This window comes from Bombyx mori, chromosome 24 (assembly GCF_030269925.1).
Source record: "Bombyx mori chromosome 24, ASM3026992v2".
Classification (NCBI taxonomy): Eukaryota; Metazoa; Arthropoda; class Insecta; order Lepidoptera; family Bombycidae; genus Bombyx; species Bombyx mori.
In genome coordinates this window covers 18,601,994-18,619,895 of record NC_085130.1, presented here as the reverse complement: position 1 = coordinate 18,619,895, position 17,902 = coordinate 18,601,994, and the positions used below count along the sequence as shown (strand labels likewise).

The 17,902-nt window shown below is 39.7% G+C and overlaps 1 protein-coding gene across 1 annotated transcript; it reads right to left on the bottom strand.

Moving 5' to 3' along the window:
- Positions 1-378: 378 nt before the first annotated feature.
- Positions 379-9,594, bottom strand: LOC101740403 (WD repeat-containing protein 74). Its single transcript, XM_038020046.2, has 8 exons — positions 9,421-9,594; positions 8,943-9,097; positions 7,294-7,513; positions 5,766-5,946; positions 3,605-3,694; positions 2,338-2,530; positions 1,155-1,303; positions 379-583 (listed from the first exon to the last, which is right to left on the bottom strand). The coding sequence occupies exons 1-8, from the start codon at positions 9,482-9,484 to the stop codon at positions 409-411; spliced, it is 1,227 nt and encodes a 408-aa protein (XP_037875974.1). The 5' UTR covers positions 9,485-9,594; the 3' UTR covers positions 379-408.
- Between the last annotated feature and the right edge of the window lie 8,308 nt (positions 9,595-17,902).

Here is a 17,902-nt window from a genome sequence, read left to right as displayed (position 1 = left end):
ATATTGGGACTTTAGAACTCGTATCTCAAGGTGGGTGGCAGCATTTACATTTGTAGATGTCTATGGGCTCCGGTAACCACTTAATCAAGTGAGCCGGGAGCTCGTCCACCCAGTTAAGCAACAACGCAGTCTTTTTTTTCCTACCTAGCTGAGAGCCTTGAGAGGCTATATCAGCGTAACCTTAACTAGCAGGTGAGCTCACGGGGCTCAAATCGGGAGTGTTGCTAACACTGACCCTAGCAAGAGCCGTGCTTCGCAGAATCTACCACCGGATCGGAAACGCGACCCACTGAGAAGATCCGGCGAGAAACTCAGTAGGCTGTGTCTGAGAGTTCGTCGAGCCCTGTGCACTATTTAAGTTAGAAAAAAATTAACACGTTTTATTTTTTTGCGAAAATGTTTATTTTATCAGGCATTATGAAAGACGCTCTTCTTTTTCTTCTCCCGCTTCCGCTGCTCCCTCCTCTTCCTGGTCTTCTCCGTGCTGCGGAGGAGCTTCGCTATGGCCGCTTCCGTGTCTTCCACCACTTCGGTGCTGCCCTCCAGCGAGGGTTTGGGTCTCTTGCTGACCGGTCCGGGGTCCCTGTAAACGCAGAACTTCTATATTTATATGATTGCTTAATTTCATCTATAGCGACACTGAAATTTCATGTTAAGAGTAACGCCATCTATTGCCAAATATAGAAGGATCTAGTATCGTCTGAAACGTTCGAGAAGTACAACGCTATCTATTGTCATATAGCGGAAACACACAATACTCGACCTTTGTGGAATATTCTCGACAATTCTAGGGATGTCGTATCGACTATAAAAGCGTTGCAGAGATGACACGCAGTCAGTCAGTGATCGGATCTTTTTTATTTTTTTATTGCTTAGAACGAGCTCACAGCCCACCTGGTGTTAAGTGGTTACCGGAGCCCATAGATATCTACAACGTAAATGCGCCAACCACATTGAGACATGAGTTCTAAGGTCTCAGTATAGTTACAACGGCTGCCCCGCCCTTCACACCGAAACGCATCACTGCTTCACGGCAGAAATAGGCAGGGTGGTGGTACCTACCCGCGCGGACTCACAAGAGTTCCTACCACCAGACTCCAGGTGAGCTTCGACCTTGAGAAAGCTACAAAAGCGACGGGAGTGACATTCCTCACCCAACAGTCTCCATTGTTTCAAAGATGGCGTCCATGTCGTCGGCGGGTTCAGTCACGTCATCGACTTCCCTCTCGCTCTTCGCCTTCCTCAGAGGAGTTTCCGTCTCTGTCTGTACCAGGATGCAAGACGGCTTCGAAGTTAAATATTGCTGCGGGCGAGATGTGACGGAGATATCATTAGAAAATCTACTAGGGCTGAAGCTAATTGTAGCTAAATTTTTATTTATTGCCTAGCCGGGTGGACGAGCTCACGGCCCATCTGATGCTAAGCTGCCGAAGCCCATAGATATCTACAACGTAAATGCCGCCACTCAACCCAGTTTTTACAGTACAACGACTGTCCCACCCTTTAAATCGAAACGCATTACTGCTTCACGGCAGAAATAGGCAATGCAGTGGTACCTACCCGCATACTGGACGTACCCGTTTGGCTAATAGACCATTAGGCAGGGCGGCGTATAGGTCCATTTTGGCGGAACCGTGAGGGTAGCTACTTAGGACACAGCCGTTCTATGACCCGGAATTTTATTTTGAGCTCCTTAAAAATTTTAATTTATTTATTTATGACATGTCCTTCTTCAAACGAGGTTTGCGGCGAGTACTTAACGGTAGGCGGCGGCTTGGCTTTGACACTGGCATTGCTGATGTCCATGGGCGAAAACTATAATAATAATTGACCAACCACCCAACTGAGTCGTTACAAGTAGGTATATGACGAATGTCTCTTGGACATGGAGCACCCGGCACCGTGACGCAAATCGTGGTTTGTGACGTCACCGCGACCCAGGTGCGGGTGCGGGCGCGTGCGAAAGAGACAGCGATAGATTTGCAAGCACCTTCTTAAATCATTCTTAAATTTTATGTTTAAGACATTCCCGATTGCTATGAGGAAACACACACATATGAAAAATGAACACTGTACAGTAGTAGGGTACAGTCTTTTGGTTTTTATTGCCCACCCGGTTATAAGTGGTTACCGGAGTCCATAGACATCTACAACGTAAATTCCGGCATCCACCTCAAGAGATGACTTGTAACATCTCAGTTTTTACAGTTACAACGGCTGCTCCGCCCTTCAAACCGAAACGCGTTATTGCTTCTGCACAAGACGTCCTACCACCAGTAAAAAGTGATCTAATGGTAGGGGACCGTGAGCAGCCGTGAGCATTATCCTCGGAGGTACCTTATGAACGAGTTCCTTGTCGCTGTATCGGTGCACGTATAGATGTCTGTCCAGGGAGGTACTGAGCACGCGGCCGCCCCCCGCCCCCGCGCCCGTCACCGCCCCCGCACCCCCCTTGTACCCCTTGTCGGGGCGCCCCAGCCGCAGTTCCACCTGCCGGAGCTGTCCCCGGGCGAACCCCACCAACGCCAGACTGAAATGTGCCAGTCAGGAATATGTGGCATTATTTTGGCATTGCTGAAGCCCACTGAGTTTCTTTCTTCTCAGTGGGTCGCGTTTCCGATCCGGTGGTAGATTCTGCGAAGCACGGCTCTTGCTAGGGTTCGTGTTAGCAACGCACCCGGTTTGAGCCCCGTGAGCTCACCTACTAGTTAAGGTACCGCTGAAATAGCCTCTCAAGGCTATCAGCTTAGGTAGAAAAAAAAAACGCATTGCTGAAGTCCATGGGCGACGGTAACCTCTCACCATCAGGTGGGCCGTATGCTCGTCTGCCTACAAGGGCAAAAAAAAAAATTTAAAAAAAATGTGGTGGTAGGACCTCTTGTGAGTCGGCGCAGGTAGGCACCACCAAATAAAGAAGTTAGCGTGGTATGGACATGTCGTCTTCTCGCATCAAAACCGTGTATAATCTAAAAACTTACAAAATTTTACAGGAGAGTGTTTTAAAGGTTTAACATGTGATGATATTTTTAATATTTAATTTCGAATATTTTTGTAAATTGTACACTTTTAATGTGAAAAAGCGATGTGATGCGTAGAGAGAAGATGCGTGAGACTAGGAGATGTATGGAAATGGTAGTGCAAGGTAGAGGGGGAAGAGGTCGACCGAAGAAGACATGGATGGAGTGTGTGAATGACGATATGAGAGAGAGAGATGAGTGAGTGTTGAGATGACGACTGATAGAAGAGAATGGAATAGAAAAATTATCTGTGCCGACCCCACCTAGTGGGATAAGGTGGAGAAAAAGAAGAAGAAGATGAATTAGTAAATAATTAATACTGGTAATAATTATTGTCTTGTGAGCCCGCAGGGGTAGGTATCACCACCCCGCCTATTTCTGCCCTGAAGCAGTAATGCGTTTGCGGTTTGAAGGGCAGGGCAGCCGTTGTAACTATACTGAGACCTTAAAACTTATATCTCAAGGTGGGTGGTGCATTTACGTTGTAAATGTCTATGGGCTCCAGTAACCATTTAACACCAGGCGAGGCTGCGAGCTCGTCCACACATCTAAGCAAAAAAAAAAGGAAAAAAAGGTGTCTCCATTACCGCGTGCTGATGCTGGGCGCGATGCAAGTGGCCGCCAGATCGAAGGTCACGTTCTGGACCGGCCTTCTTTGCGAGCGAGTGTCGTACAATCTGCGGACAACGGACGCGACTTATCGGACTGCGATAACGCGGACTCTGGCTTAATTGAGGCCATCAACGCAAAAGTGGAGAAGCACCCAGAATGTTTTATATTCAAGCTTATATCTTAATTTATTTAAAACTAGCTGACCCGGCAGACTTCGTAACGCCTCAATCGATAGATAAAATACCTAAGCTTTTGTCTATACTAATATTATAAAGAGGAAAGATTTGTTTGTTTGTTTGTATTGAATAAGCTCCGAAACTACTGAACCGATTTGAAAAAATCTTTCACTGCTTGGAAGCTACACTATCCCTGAGTGACATAGGCTATATTCTTTGTTTTTTAATTAGGGATCCTTAATCAAACTTCAATAATGTAACGCAAGGTGTAAAAAAATTACCTGAAATATTCTTTACATCGCGTGCACTGCGAAAACTATTGATGATATAATAAAATAATATACTATAACTTTGTAGAACACATTATTATTTACAAAAAGTGTGGCGACAGCATATGTCTGACTATTATAGTTATGCCACAATAAGTGTTCATTTATTTAAAAAAAATAAAAAATAACGTCAAATATCGTTTACAGGGTAGCTTTTTTATAATTGTGGATTTACTGGTATAAAATAAACTTAAAACAAACAAAAGGAATCCGTCCGACGGGGGACACATCAAAGGAAAAACAAAATTGTTATTTTTATTTAATTCCGAGTCTATCTTTTAAACCTTCTCTGGACTTTCACAAATAATTCAAGACCAAAATTAGCCAAATCGGTTCAGCCGTTTTCGAGTTTTAGTGAGACTAACGGACAGCAATTCATTTTTATTTATATAATAAATTTTGATGCAAAACTGGCCTATCCATAGTTTCACCCATAGATAACAGATAGCTTTGTAAAGATTATTTTTGGGCGTATTGTTTTGTTTTTTTTTTGCCTACTCAAATTCAAATTCATGAAAATTCAAACCTAATTGCCTCCATACTAACTATGGTAAGCTTAGGCCTCTTTTGCGCTGACGGCCTCAATTATACCTACCCTTAAATACTATTTTATCATCGGTGAAAGTGGTTTTTTTTTTGTTTTTTCAAACTTCAATCGGAAGCTTATTTTAGCCAAAGTCGAGTCAGTAAGTGGAAATCTTCTTCATCCTCGTTATTTTTTGACTCCGGCACGGTTTGTGCATTAGCCAACGTCAAGTACTTAATAAGATTTTTATAATTCGCCTTTTTAATTATTTACAGTTTATGAATATTAAAAAAACGAAGGAAACTTCATCAATTGGCATGAAATTAAATGAAATGAGATGATATGATATGGGATGAAATATAATCTCAGTAAAATGGTGGTCATTTACTGAAATTTATTCAATGGACTTTTTGGAGGATCCCGAGAAGTTACGTTCAGCGGCTTTGTTTGATTTTCCCACATTTGTGCACTTTCACAGATACTAAACAGTTAATAAACCACCGTTATTACACATTTAATCCTCAAGAAACACTAAATAGACAAAATAAAACAAATCACACAACTTCACTCCTCGCGTTCCCGCCAAAAAGTCCAACTTCATCACATTTCACCTCATATCATTCATCATAATATCGAGGGTTGAAAGACTATCTGGTTTAAGCCACATTTTTGCAACTTTACAGGAAAGGCGTTTAAAGCTTAAACATTTGGAAAATATATCATAAAAAAACTTCTTCATCTATTTGAATGATTAAAAACATCGAACTGTTGATGCTGATAGCAATTAAAGCGGTCCTTTAATTACGAATATAAATGTCGCGTGTTAAGCCAAAAATGTCTATTAAACCAAATAAACTTCACTTCTGAATATAATAGAATAACTATGTGTTTATTAATTGAAGATTTTTATAAGCCCGACACTGACAACAATAGCGTCGCAAGAAGACAAATGGCCATATTTAAAAAAATAAGCCCGACACTAGCAGCAATGGCGCTGCAAGAAGACGATATCCGCCATATTTAAAAAATAAGCCTGACACAGGCAAAAATGGCGTCACAGAAAAAAATGGCCATATTAAAAAAAAAGGAGTAGAAAGGCGCGTACCTCACGTAGCCGTGTCGGGAGCAGACGGCTACCACCCTGCCCCCCTCGCCGGGGACAAACACCAGGTCGGTCACCCAGACCGGCTGGCGTAGTTGGAGCCAATCGTGGGCCAAGTTCTTGGCAGAGAACGTTGGCTGGGACTCGCCGACGCGCCAAACTTTCAAATCGTTTTCTTCGCCGCCTGGAACACGCGCGAATGTACGACAAAACTTTTTTTAAGGGATTTTATGACCAGGTAACTAAGACCTTTGAGTCATTTATTATTTTAATTTACATTCTTATTTTTATGAAAAGTGATAATATGGAGTGGAATGAAACGAAATGAAGATGATTAATTTGAGACATTAATCAACTGGGATGAAACTAAATGAAGTGAGATGAGATGATATGGGATGAAATATAATCTCAGTAAAATGGTGGTCATTTACTGAAAAATTTTCAGTGGAGTTTTTGAAGGATCCCGAGAAGTTACGTACAGCGGTTTTGTTTAATTTTTCCACATTTGTGCACTTTCACAGATATTAAATAGTTAATAAAACAAAGGCGCTGGACATAACTTCTCGGAATCCTAGTAGTCGTCGTGGTCTAAAGGATAAGACGTTCGGTGCATACGTGTGCGTATGCGTGTGCATGTGTATGCATGTAGCGATGCACCGGTGTTCGAATCCCGCAGGCGGGTACAAATTTTTCTAATGAAATACGTACTTAACAAATGTTCACGATTGACTTCCACGATGAAGGATAGCATCGTGTGATAAAAATCAAACCCGTAAAATTGTAATTTGCGTAATTACTGGTGGTAGGATCTCTTGTGAGTCCGCGCGGGTAGGTACCACAGCCCTTCCTATTTCTGCCGTGAAGCAGTAATGCGTTTCGGTTTGAAGGGCGGGGCAGCCGTTGTAACCATACTGAGACCTTAGAACTTATATCTCAAGGTGGGTGCATTAACGTTGGAGATGTCTATGAGCTCCGGTAAATGTTTAACACCAGGTGGGCTGTGAGCACGGCTACACATATAAGCAATAAAAAAAAATATGCCCTATCTTACTTGCTTTTTAGACTGGCCATTTTAATTTCGATTCGTATACACCATTTTTTGTTTTTACTCATAAGATCAAACCTAGATCTGCCATTGCTTAATATAAATTAACACAACAATGCTGTACATCTAATCTATACATATAAATAAAATTGGAGTATCTGTTTGTAATATTGAAATAACCGCTTTTTACTACATGCATATGAATATATATACGGTATATACACCAAAATAACCTTTTTTTTTACAATTTTTGTCTGTCTTGACTGTGAGTCTGTTTGTTCCGGCTAATCTCTGGAACGGCTGAACCAATTTTGACGGGACTGATAGGTAGCTGATGATATAAGGAGTGACTTAGATAACTTTTTTGAGACTAGCTTCGCCCCGCGGCGTCACTCGCGGTACGACAATAACCGCGGGTAACAATGCTCATGGACTCAGATAGTATATAATACAATCCCTCCCATTGAAACTAAATACAAGACATACCTGTAGCAAATAATGTATCATCGCTGCAGACCCTCATCCTATCCAGCTTCCCGCCAGTGAAAATATCTTCATTCGCATCATCGCCCCATACTCTGACGGTGCCACTTGACACGGCTGATACCAATGTATTGTTCACTTTCCCCAGACCTACGACATGTCCTTCTGCATAGTCGGCTGTATAAATACACTTGTTTCCTTGTAAAGTGTGGTAAACTTGTATCTGGAAAGGAAATGTAACAACTATATAGAAAATACAGCAGCAATTATTATTCATTAATTATTATTTATTTATTAAGTTGCACCAGCAAAGTGATCATTATATACAAAACATTGACAAACTGACAAAAGTACATGGCAAATGTCACCTCAATTATTATAGGTGCAATCGACAGTGCATTAACAACACAAAATTGATTGGTTGATTGCTTAAGATTAATTTATATTGAATTGGGAAATGATCCATGACAGATTTTTCGTGTAAGTTGTGAGACAATTAGAAAAAACATCTATTTCACTTAAAGTTCAGCGCAATCGGATAATTATAATCTAAATAACACTATTAACACAAATTTTAGACAAGTAAATACTGGGATGGCATGACAAGCTGTCCCTGGGCATCTCAGGTTGATCAATGATCCAGGATTTGCAGTGGCCACAATGTTTTATACAATGCATAGTTATATTAACACTGACTGCCATGTAGTTGTGTATGCTCTGATGTAATTATGTCGATTTCTGTTACCTGGATTTGCTAATTTTGCAGTCTTTTGTTAGTTAAAATATATTTTTGTCTGTTAGGTCTCTTAGAAATTAATTCATTCTCAGTATCGTTCGGATTTGTCTTTCCCAGTGTCTACTAAATATTCCGGCTCTTAAGTAATAAGTCCAAAGAGAAAAATCGACATAATTACTTCAGTGCCCCGAGTAGGGGACGGCTGACCAACATGACAGTCAAAGTGTTAACTACCTCACAATGCACTCTTATTGTTTTTTGAATGACCTACCTCAATACATGACAGATGAGTCAACTGTCGATCAGCAAATATAATTGCAGAATTTCAGTACCAGTTTACTGGAGGTAGGACCTCTTGTGAGTCTGCCCGGGTAGGTACCATCACCCTGCCTATTTCTGCTGTGAAGCAGTAATGTGTTTCGGTTTGAAGGGTGGGGCACCCATTGTAATTATACTTGAGACCTTAGAACTTATATCTCAAGGTGGGTGACGCACTTACATTATAGATGTCTATGGGCTCCAATAACCACTTAACAAAAGGTGGGCTGTAAACTCATCCACCCATTTATACCACCACCCATTATAATGATAAAATTTTGAACACTAAAAAGTTTTATGTCTCACTACATCACTATACTCTCAGTAGAGGGACCATGACCATTCTTTTCAGTGATGAGTTTCATAATCCAGTCTCTCCTATTTTCCAGCTGTGCAACTTCTGTTTATGTTTTTTTATTTTTTTTTATTGCCTTTGTAGGCAGACGAGCATACGGCCCACCTGATGGTGAGTGGTTACCGTCGCCCATGGACTTCAGCAATGCCAAGGACAGAGCCAAGCCGCTGCCTACCGCAAAGTAGTTTATGTTATCTAAGACTCACAGAAACCAGAGAAAATACTACACCAAGTGTTTATTACCTGTTGGTTTTTCTTTCCAATCAAAATTTCAGTTTGTTCTTTGTTACCCCATTCCATGCAAGTTATACCTTCGCCTTTCTGTAAAGATTTAACGTCGACCAAGTTTTCTATGCATTTCTTGTTGTTTTTCGTGTTGTCCGTGTAATATTTTACATCTATCAAACGAAATAGACACACAGTTAATTCATTTTAGTGGTAGATTCTGCGAAGCACTGCTCTTTCTAGCGTCAGTGTTAGGTGGGCTAACAGCGAATAATTAAAGGGAAAAAATCCATTGACGAAAGATTTGCATTTATTTTACGAATTATGTTTTATGTATGAATTCATGTAACAGAATAATTAAAAACACGAAATAACTGCTCGAAATTAACGTTGCTTTTGCTTTATTTGTTTAATATAATAGTTTTATGAAGAATAATTTGAAATAATCTTTTCGAACGAATTATCTACACGAAGATGTTATTATTAAACTACTTACGCTTGAACGATCCAATCGTACTACCCACGAATATGTCTAACTGAGAATCTTCATTAACCACCATGCTTTCTATTAATTAACACCTAAATAAGTCTTGAATTCGATAAAAAATTATATTAAACAACATCACATGTGAGCGAAAATGTCAAACTGAATTTATGACGTTGACATTTACTTGATGAATTAGTTTCGTTTCACGCAAATGTTGGATCCTGAATGTAGTGTTAATAAATCCTTTTAATATTTTTAGGTAGAAGTAATTTATTCAAAACACTGCACAATAAAATTGTTTAATAATTGTTAGAAATCAGATTATTAGAGAATGAGAATTAATTAGAGCCATACTAACATTTAAATGATAAATTTGGTATAGTCCCCGGCACGTAACTTGGCAAGAGTCGCTAGATGCGCAGAAGTCGTTTTTTAGGTCTCTTTGGTTGTCAAGCGGGACCTTGGGAAAGACGTAGCACCGTTCCGAGCGCGCGATTGGTGAGTTAGTCGACCCTCCCCTCCCGCACCGCTCCCGGTTACACATGAGCCTACAAAGCTGTAGGAACCCTGTGTTTATATTTAGTTTTTGTTACGAATTGTTATTATTGTTTTAAATGTCTATCTATCTATCTCTTAGGTTTATGGCGTTTCCTTTTAGATTTCGCCAATGTCAAGTGTATATAATACTCTGCTTTCTATAACGGGCTTCGTGAACGAGCAAGGTCACAGATATTCACTAAGAATTATGTGAGTAGCTAAGAATGTTTGATGACAGGATCTCTGTTGATTTACCTAAAACAAATAAGACGCACACAATATATATACAGGGGTTAGTTCGATAAAAGACAGACAAACTACAGCTTAATGTTATTTTGGTTAATGAATGAACTAAGAATATAAACGAAAGGAGAGTTGACAAGGGAAAGAAGAGATTTGAGATCAATGGGGCGAGGAATATCAGGAGGAAGGAGATCATAGAGGGAGGAAGATAGACGAGGACAACTGAAAAACATGTGATTTGGAGAGCCTTCGTCAAGACCACATTCGCAAATAGAACTATCCCTGATATGAAGTTTAGCCAGGTGGACGGGGGTACACGTATGGCCTAGCCTTAATCTACAGATCGTACTTGTAACGCGTTTATGTAAATCTTTGAAGTTGCAGAACCAAGGTCGGGGAGGAATAAAGCCTTGAATATCAGCGTAGTGTTTACCTTTACAAAAACTAGTCTTTTGCCAACAAGAATTCCAAGAAGAAAGCAATCGTTGTTTAGCTATTGGGAGTAAATCATTAGAATAAATTCTGTAATGATCCATACAGCCAGTTGTTGTGGCATCTTTGGCACAAAGATCTGCAGTTTCATTACCTAAAATGCCACTGTGGCCAGGCAACCAAGCAAGGACAACTTCAATGTTTTTAGAATGGCAGCTGAAAAGTAAATTTTTAATTTTTAGTATGTAAGGAAATTTAGATTTAGATTTAAATTGGTTAGCAACGATAGCCTGTAAACAACTCTTAGAATCAGTAAGAATAACAGATTTATTTAGTTTATGGGACTCAATGAATGATAGTGCTTCCAGAATAGCTATGGACTCACCAGAGAAGACTGAAGCTTGAGGGGGGCATTTAAAATTGAGAATCATATTGTATTTGGGAATCCAGACAGCGGAGCCAACACAACCCTGGTCTGACAACTTAGAAGCATCAGTGTAAATGATGAGCCAATCGGGCCAATGCTTGGCAATGTATCTATTTAACTGGGAATTTGCAGAATTACATTTTTTTTCTATGCCGAGATCTAAAAGAACTTGAGGCTGAAAGATAAGAGCCTTAAAAGAGATGTCGAAAAGAGGAAATTTTTGATACTGAAATACAGGACAAGGAAGGCGGAGATAGCTGACAAAACTATTGAAAAGGCAGGGATAATCCTTGTGGTACCAATATTTATTAGAAGAGATAAAATCAGAAAGGATATGAAGTTTAGAGATAAGAGGATGATAAGGGGATTGAATGACTTTAGAAAGGAACCGGTCAGATAAGTATTGTCTTCTAAGGAATAAGGGAGCATCGCCGCATTCTACCTGAAGAGCATTAATAGGTGACGATTTCATAGCTCCACAGATTAATCTCAGACATTTAGATTGAAGTTTGTCAAGGGAACTCATAGCAGATTTGTTACAAGGTTCAAGAAGGAAAGTGCCATAGTCTAAGTGACTACGTACTAAGGCGTTATACATAAGTTTTTGAGTATAGGGGTGACAGCCCCACCAGACACCAGATAAGGAACGCAGAATGTTAATATTTTTTTCACATTTTTTAACAATATGATTAATATGATGGACACCAGTTAATCTAGAATCTAATACAACACCAAGAAATTTCACATTGTCTACAACCGAAAAATTATGTTGATCGTAAGATATTGAAACGTTAGGACAAGATCTAGACCGAGAGAAAACAACCACTTTGCTTTTAGGAATAGATAGGGACAGACCGTGGTCTGAGAGCCAGTCTTGGAGATAGCCTATACCTGAATTTAGGCGAGAAGAGGCCTCATCAATATTCTTAGAAGAAACATAGAGTGCGAGATCATCAGCATATTGTAGAACTTGACAAAAGGAATTAACCGAAAGCTCTAAATCGTACGTATAAATACTGTAAAGTAACGGGCTGAGGACTGACCCTTGGGGGAGGCCCTTCCACAGCTGTCTGGGAGAGGAAGAATAATTTGGAGCACGAATATATACGAATCTAGGAGACAGGAGATTAAAAATTATGTTTACAATCTTCACAGGAATACTCAGCTGGAGCATTTTCTGCCTGAGCACTGGAAGAAGAACATTGTCATACGCAGATGATATGTCCAGAAAAACACCTACTAAAGACTCATTTTTAGAGAAGGAAATACGAACGTCTGTTAGAAATATGCTTAAACTATCCATAGTACTAAAACCTTTTCGGAATCCAAACTGAGATTTAGCTAATATGTTTCTGTTTTCCACAATCCATTCCAAACGATTCTTGATTAAATGTTCCAATATCTTAGCCATTGTACAGGACAAAGCGATTGGCCGATAGCTAGAAGGGTCAGAGCTGGGCTTTCCAGGTTTTAAAATAGGGATGATAATCTGAGTCCTCCATTCGTCAGGTGGAGTTCCAGATAAAAAGATATTATTAAGAATGGAAAGGAATACCCGTTTTACAGAGTTACTGCTTTTGGAAATAAAAGAGTATGGAATCCCGTCAATTCCTGGGGATGAATCACTTAAACCCTCCAAGACAGCTGAAAGTTCCTCCCAGGAAAAAGGAGACTCAAAATCATCAGTAGAATTAGAGGAAAAAGCGGAGGGAAAGGTTTCTTCCAAGCAAGGTACAGAAGGAGGAGCTAACCTACAAGAAAAATGTTCAATCCAGTCAGAAGGATCGTTAGATGAGATGACAAGAGCAGGAACAGAGCAGCGATATCGTCTCATATTCTTCCAGACTTTAGAAGGGGGAGTAATAGGAGAAAGCTCCTCGCAAAAACGCAACCAACCAAATCTTTTCTTTTCTGATAAAAGCCTTACAGTCTTGGCAGCAATTCTCTGGTAAGAGATGAAATTTTCCGAGGTCATCGCAACCGAATAAGCATTCTCTGCCTCTGATCTGCTCTGGCAAGCTTGAGTGCACTCCGAATCCCACCACGGAGGAGAAGGGATTTTACATCTAACAGTGTTTTTGAGAGGTATAGAATTAGCAGCAGAAGAAAGAAGAGCGTTTCTGAAAATTAGGTAAGAAGAAAGGACATTGACAGGGTTAATCAAAGGAATATTCATTATCTCTTGATCTAAATGAGATCTGAATTGAGACCAATCAGCTCTGTGGATATTAAATTTTAAGAGAGGTGGAAGGGAAGCAGTAGGAATAGAGTGAAGAGAATCAGGAATTGACAGAATGATAGTAAAGTGATCACTACCGTGAGTGGAAGAAAGGACAGACCAGGAGAGGCTAGAAGCCAAGGAAGGAGAAGTTAAGGAAAGGTCCACAGCAGTCTTTGGATTCTGAGATGGAGGGACTCTGCGAGTAGGGGACCCGTCATTCAGTAAACACAAATCTAGTTCATCACAGAGATCAAGAAAAGGAAAAGAAATAGAATCACAGTAATAACAACCCCAAGATGTATGGTGAATATTAAAATCACCAAGAATAAGGATAGGTGGAGGAAGACTTGTAATAATAGTTTTTAATTCAGAGAGAATAGCTAAGTTAGGTTCAGGGATGTAGATGGAGAGGAAAGAAATATTATTAGCTCTAACAGCAACAGCAAAAATGCTATTACTGTGGGAAGGAAGGGAGAGTTGTTTAAATATCACATTTCTGGATACTAAAATAGCAGAGCCAGCATAACCATCTGATCTATCGTCCCGGAGACATGAGAAACCCGGGATCCTAAAGTTGGATCCAGGCTTAAGCCATGTCTCCTGGACAGCAAAGATAGAAGGTTTGTATTTGTTAATAAGAGTGATGATATCATTCTTCTTGTGACGAATGCTGTGACAATTCCATTGTAGGAATTTGGGCATTTTTAATAATTTTATTAAGCTCAGTAAGTTTAGTCATGACATTGTTCGGTAGTTCAAAGTCCCCAAAACGGGAAAATATATTCAAAATTGTAGACAGTAATAGTTCCAGGAGATTGTCATTGGGAGATACATCATCTGAAGGATAGGCACTCCCATTAGGGAGACTAGAAGGGGGAGTAATAACGATTGCTTGATGAGCTTGCCTATCATAACCTGGACTGGATGCCGGAGCTGGAGGGGATTTTTGTGTACAGTAAGTGCGACGGTACGAATTGGATATGGCTTGGGTGTGTGGAGAAGATTGGGTTAGGGTTTGGGAAGATTGAGTGGGAAAAAGGGGGGGAGGCGTACGAGAAATGTCTGCAAAAGATCTTCTAACTTGTGGGAACCTGACTGCTGCTTCGTTGTATGAAATGTTCTCTTGTGACATCACCAGTTTGATAGATTTCTGTCTAGAATATTCAGGGCAAGATGTATCTATGGCTTTATGGTTACCAGAGCAAAACAAACAGGTAGGTATCGGAGATAAACTATTACATTCAATGCCAGAGTGAGATTTCGCACAGATAAAACAACGCGCATTTGACCGGCATTGCGTAGCAACATGTCCAAATCTGCAGCAATTATTACATTGAATAGTTGGTAAAATATATGTCTGAACTGGGAGGGAATTGAAAAAGCAGTAAACCCTATCAGGAAGCTTTTGGCCAATAAATGTAAGGACAACTGTCGGAGTAGGAGTCCAAATAGGAGTGTTGTTTTCAATTGATTTTTTATTGAGTCGACGGGCTCTGATGACACGTCCAAAACCATCAGGAACTTCAATGGAAGAAACTAATTCTTCTAAGGTCCACTCTACGGGAACGCCTCTTACAATACCCATGCGAGTCACATTATAAGAAGGTATAACGGCATTGTATTTGGCTGCGGCAAGACCTGGGTGATCTAGGAAGGAATTTGCGGCAACAGCAGTTTTAAATTGGACTGAGACTCGGTTTCGACCGATACGTTTAACACCGTCTTTAGCAACGTCCTTGATATTGTTGTGATGTAAAAAGTGACCGAACTTAATTGGGCGAAGCGAAGAACTAGACGAAATCTCACAATCTTTGCTTACGTGGATTAAAAAAGGAGCAACATCCTGATCCAAATACCGTTTTCTGTTGCCCTCAAACTCTGGTAGAGTGTATACAGACTGAACAGATCCGATAACTTGCGCGACTGTATTTTTTTTTTGAGGTAAAGAATAATCAGAATTTGGGGTAGTTTGTCTTTTTCTTGAAGGATGTACTGACTCCGTGTCCATTGGGATTGGAGAGTTAGATGGGTCAAGGATATAACCTCCCCCGGGATCGGGGGGGTCGACGCCGTTCATAATTACACTATTTACACTAAACTACTATATTATAATACTTACAAATAAGACAACACACTTATATAAACACAAAACTAATAATTAGTTAATCAACAAGGAATGGAACCCAATAAAACACCCGAGAATTATATAAATAACCAAAACACTTGCTTCGATCACTCAACCACAAACCGAAAAAAAAACTCTTGTTTTAAATGTAGTTTTTGTTACGAGTGTTATTGTTGTAAGTTTGTTTGCAATGCCATGACCATATAGTCGATTCAGTCACTGAGCGTTTTATTATTTACGCCAGTGACGACAGCGACTCTTCGTTATGTCGACGATGAGGAGCCAATTCCTTCCACCAGCTCAGGTGCTACCATAAATTTAATCCAAGGGGTAGCACTATTAGAAAATGATAGTGACGACGGCGACACATAATTTTTAATATTAAGTATATTATTTAAAATAAACTTCTTAACTTTTAATTGTATTTTATTTATAACACCTAATTTATAAAACACTTCACGAATTCCTCTCTTTTCTTTAACTTTCTTCAAAACACACAGGCTTAAAAATAAGTTATGACAAATAAAAAAAAAAAATTTAATAAAATAAAATTAAATTATATACGGACATAAAAGTGACAATTTTTTTGTTGCAATGTGCACTATGCGCAACATTACCCCCACTACACCAAAACCTTGCCAACTTACATGCCGCTTACTATACCTACTGATCTTGGTAGACAAACGAGATGACTGCCCGAGTGTAGAATATCCGTAAGCAGAGCTTAAGGAGTTCAAGGAACTCAAATATAATATAATATAGCAATAGCAACATGACGGCTTACAATAAAAAAAAACATATTTAAAGAAAAGTACTACCTATATTATTTTATTATTTCCAGAACACGTGGTAATTTTCTAGAAATAATATCGTTTAATACAAATCAAACTAGCATAAATAGTTTGAGTAATCCCTGGTGCCCGACTGGACGTCTTGAAGCCCGGACAGATAGGTCCTACCGCCCTATCTATTTCGGTCGTGAAGCTGTGATGCGCGCTGATTTAAAAAAAATTGCTTTTCATATTATAAAATTAGGCAATAGATCTCATTGGAGCAGTAGCGTAACAATCTAAGCTCGCGCCCGGGCCCATTACTTTTTTAGGACCAATTGTTCTTTTTCATTTATGAAATAACATTTATTATATCACACTGGCACTAAGTTTAAATTATATTTTTCAGAAATCAATTAAATAAATAAAAACTACAATTATTTAGCATTTTTTTGTTTTGCGGACCATTGCGCCTCTTTGTGAGTAGCGCCCAGGGCATGATGCTCCTCCTCGCTGCATTGGAGATCGGCATTCACACACTGGTAACTGGTAAATTTATCGTAAAACTTAAATCTGGTCAACTTATACCTCGAAATAGGTCGTGAGCTAGTAAGTTCACCTTTCTTCTTCTCGCTTCGGTTTCCTCAATACTGAGGGTCGTGACCACCTCCTCGCAACAAGAGCTTATCGCAACGTGTCAGCCCTCTACCTCGTGGTCTTGTTTTGTTCACGTTGCTAGCCACCATTAGCTTAAGTTCACATATGCCATAAAAAAATACTTTCTTCCATCTTCCATATTCCTCCCCTACCAGAGTGGTTATACATACCTACATATTCGCTCTATTTCGTTGTCTCAGTCTTACACCTATCATCATTCTCCTGCCATTCACCTGGTGTCGGCGCAACATATTTTCTCCTTCCATACTCCTCTATCATATACCATTACTTCACTCACTCCCCTCTTACACATATCGTCTTTCACGCAATCCACCAATTTTTTCTTAGGTCTACCTCTTCCTCTAAAGCCTTCCAGATTCATATTTAAAACTCTCTAACCAACCTCATTTTCATTTCGTCTCAACACATGTACATACCATCATTACCATCCCAGTCTTAGACCTATATCCAGGGATGGGGCCCTTGGGCACACAAGCATTTGAGGCCCTTTTGGAAAGTAAAAAAAAGCGAATTATAATAACATTTTTTTACTGAGATTGAGACCATTTATTATAGGTAATCAAATACAGTATGATATAATGATTAATGATATTAGAATGCTGCTGGTTTTTTGGTTACGATTTCGATAATGGTTTCTTTCGGGATTTCTGTTGAGCAAAATCTTTTATTATAGGCATAGTATATGCCTTGTAAATACATTCTGATTACTGATTTGTGAAAAAAGTGTAATGTGCCCGACAAAAATGGTTTTGAGAATAAACGTTCGAGAGAAATTGTCGGTCTTTCGGGGCCCCCTGAGAATGGGGGCCCTTGGCACGGGCCCCGTGTGCCCTTATGGTAAAGACGGTATTGCCTATATCAATAGCCAAAATAGTTACACTGAAATCATTAGCTCATGTTCTTGTTAATGATCTGGTCGTCAATAAATTTTTCAAATATTTCTTATCTAAGTTCCCAGTGTCCCCGTGTATTAGGTAACAAGAGCATTAGCTCCAACATACACATATGAAGAAAACTAGCTTTACTCTTATGTTTGGAATGGTTGAAATGATACACAA

Bases quoted from the DNA above. Each gene is read 5' to 3' on its own strand.
- LOC101740403 (XM_038020046.2), bottom strand. From the start codon at position 9,484: ATGGTGGTTAATGAAGATTCTCAGTTAGACATATTCGTGGGTAGTACG. The intron at 3,695-5,765 runs GTACGCGCCTTT...CGTTGTCCGCAG, and splicing joins TCCCGACACGGCTACGTGAG to ATTGTACGACACTCGCTCGC. The intron at 584-1,154 runs GTGAGGAATGTC...CTGCGTTTACAG, and splicing joins GAAACAATGGAGACTGTTGG to GGACCCCGGACCGGTCAGCA.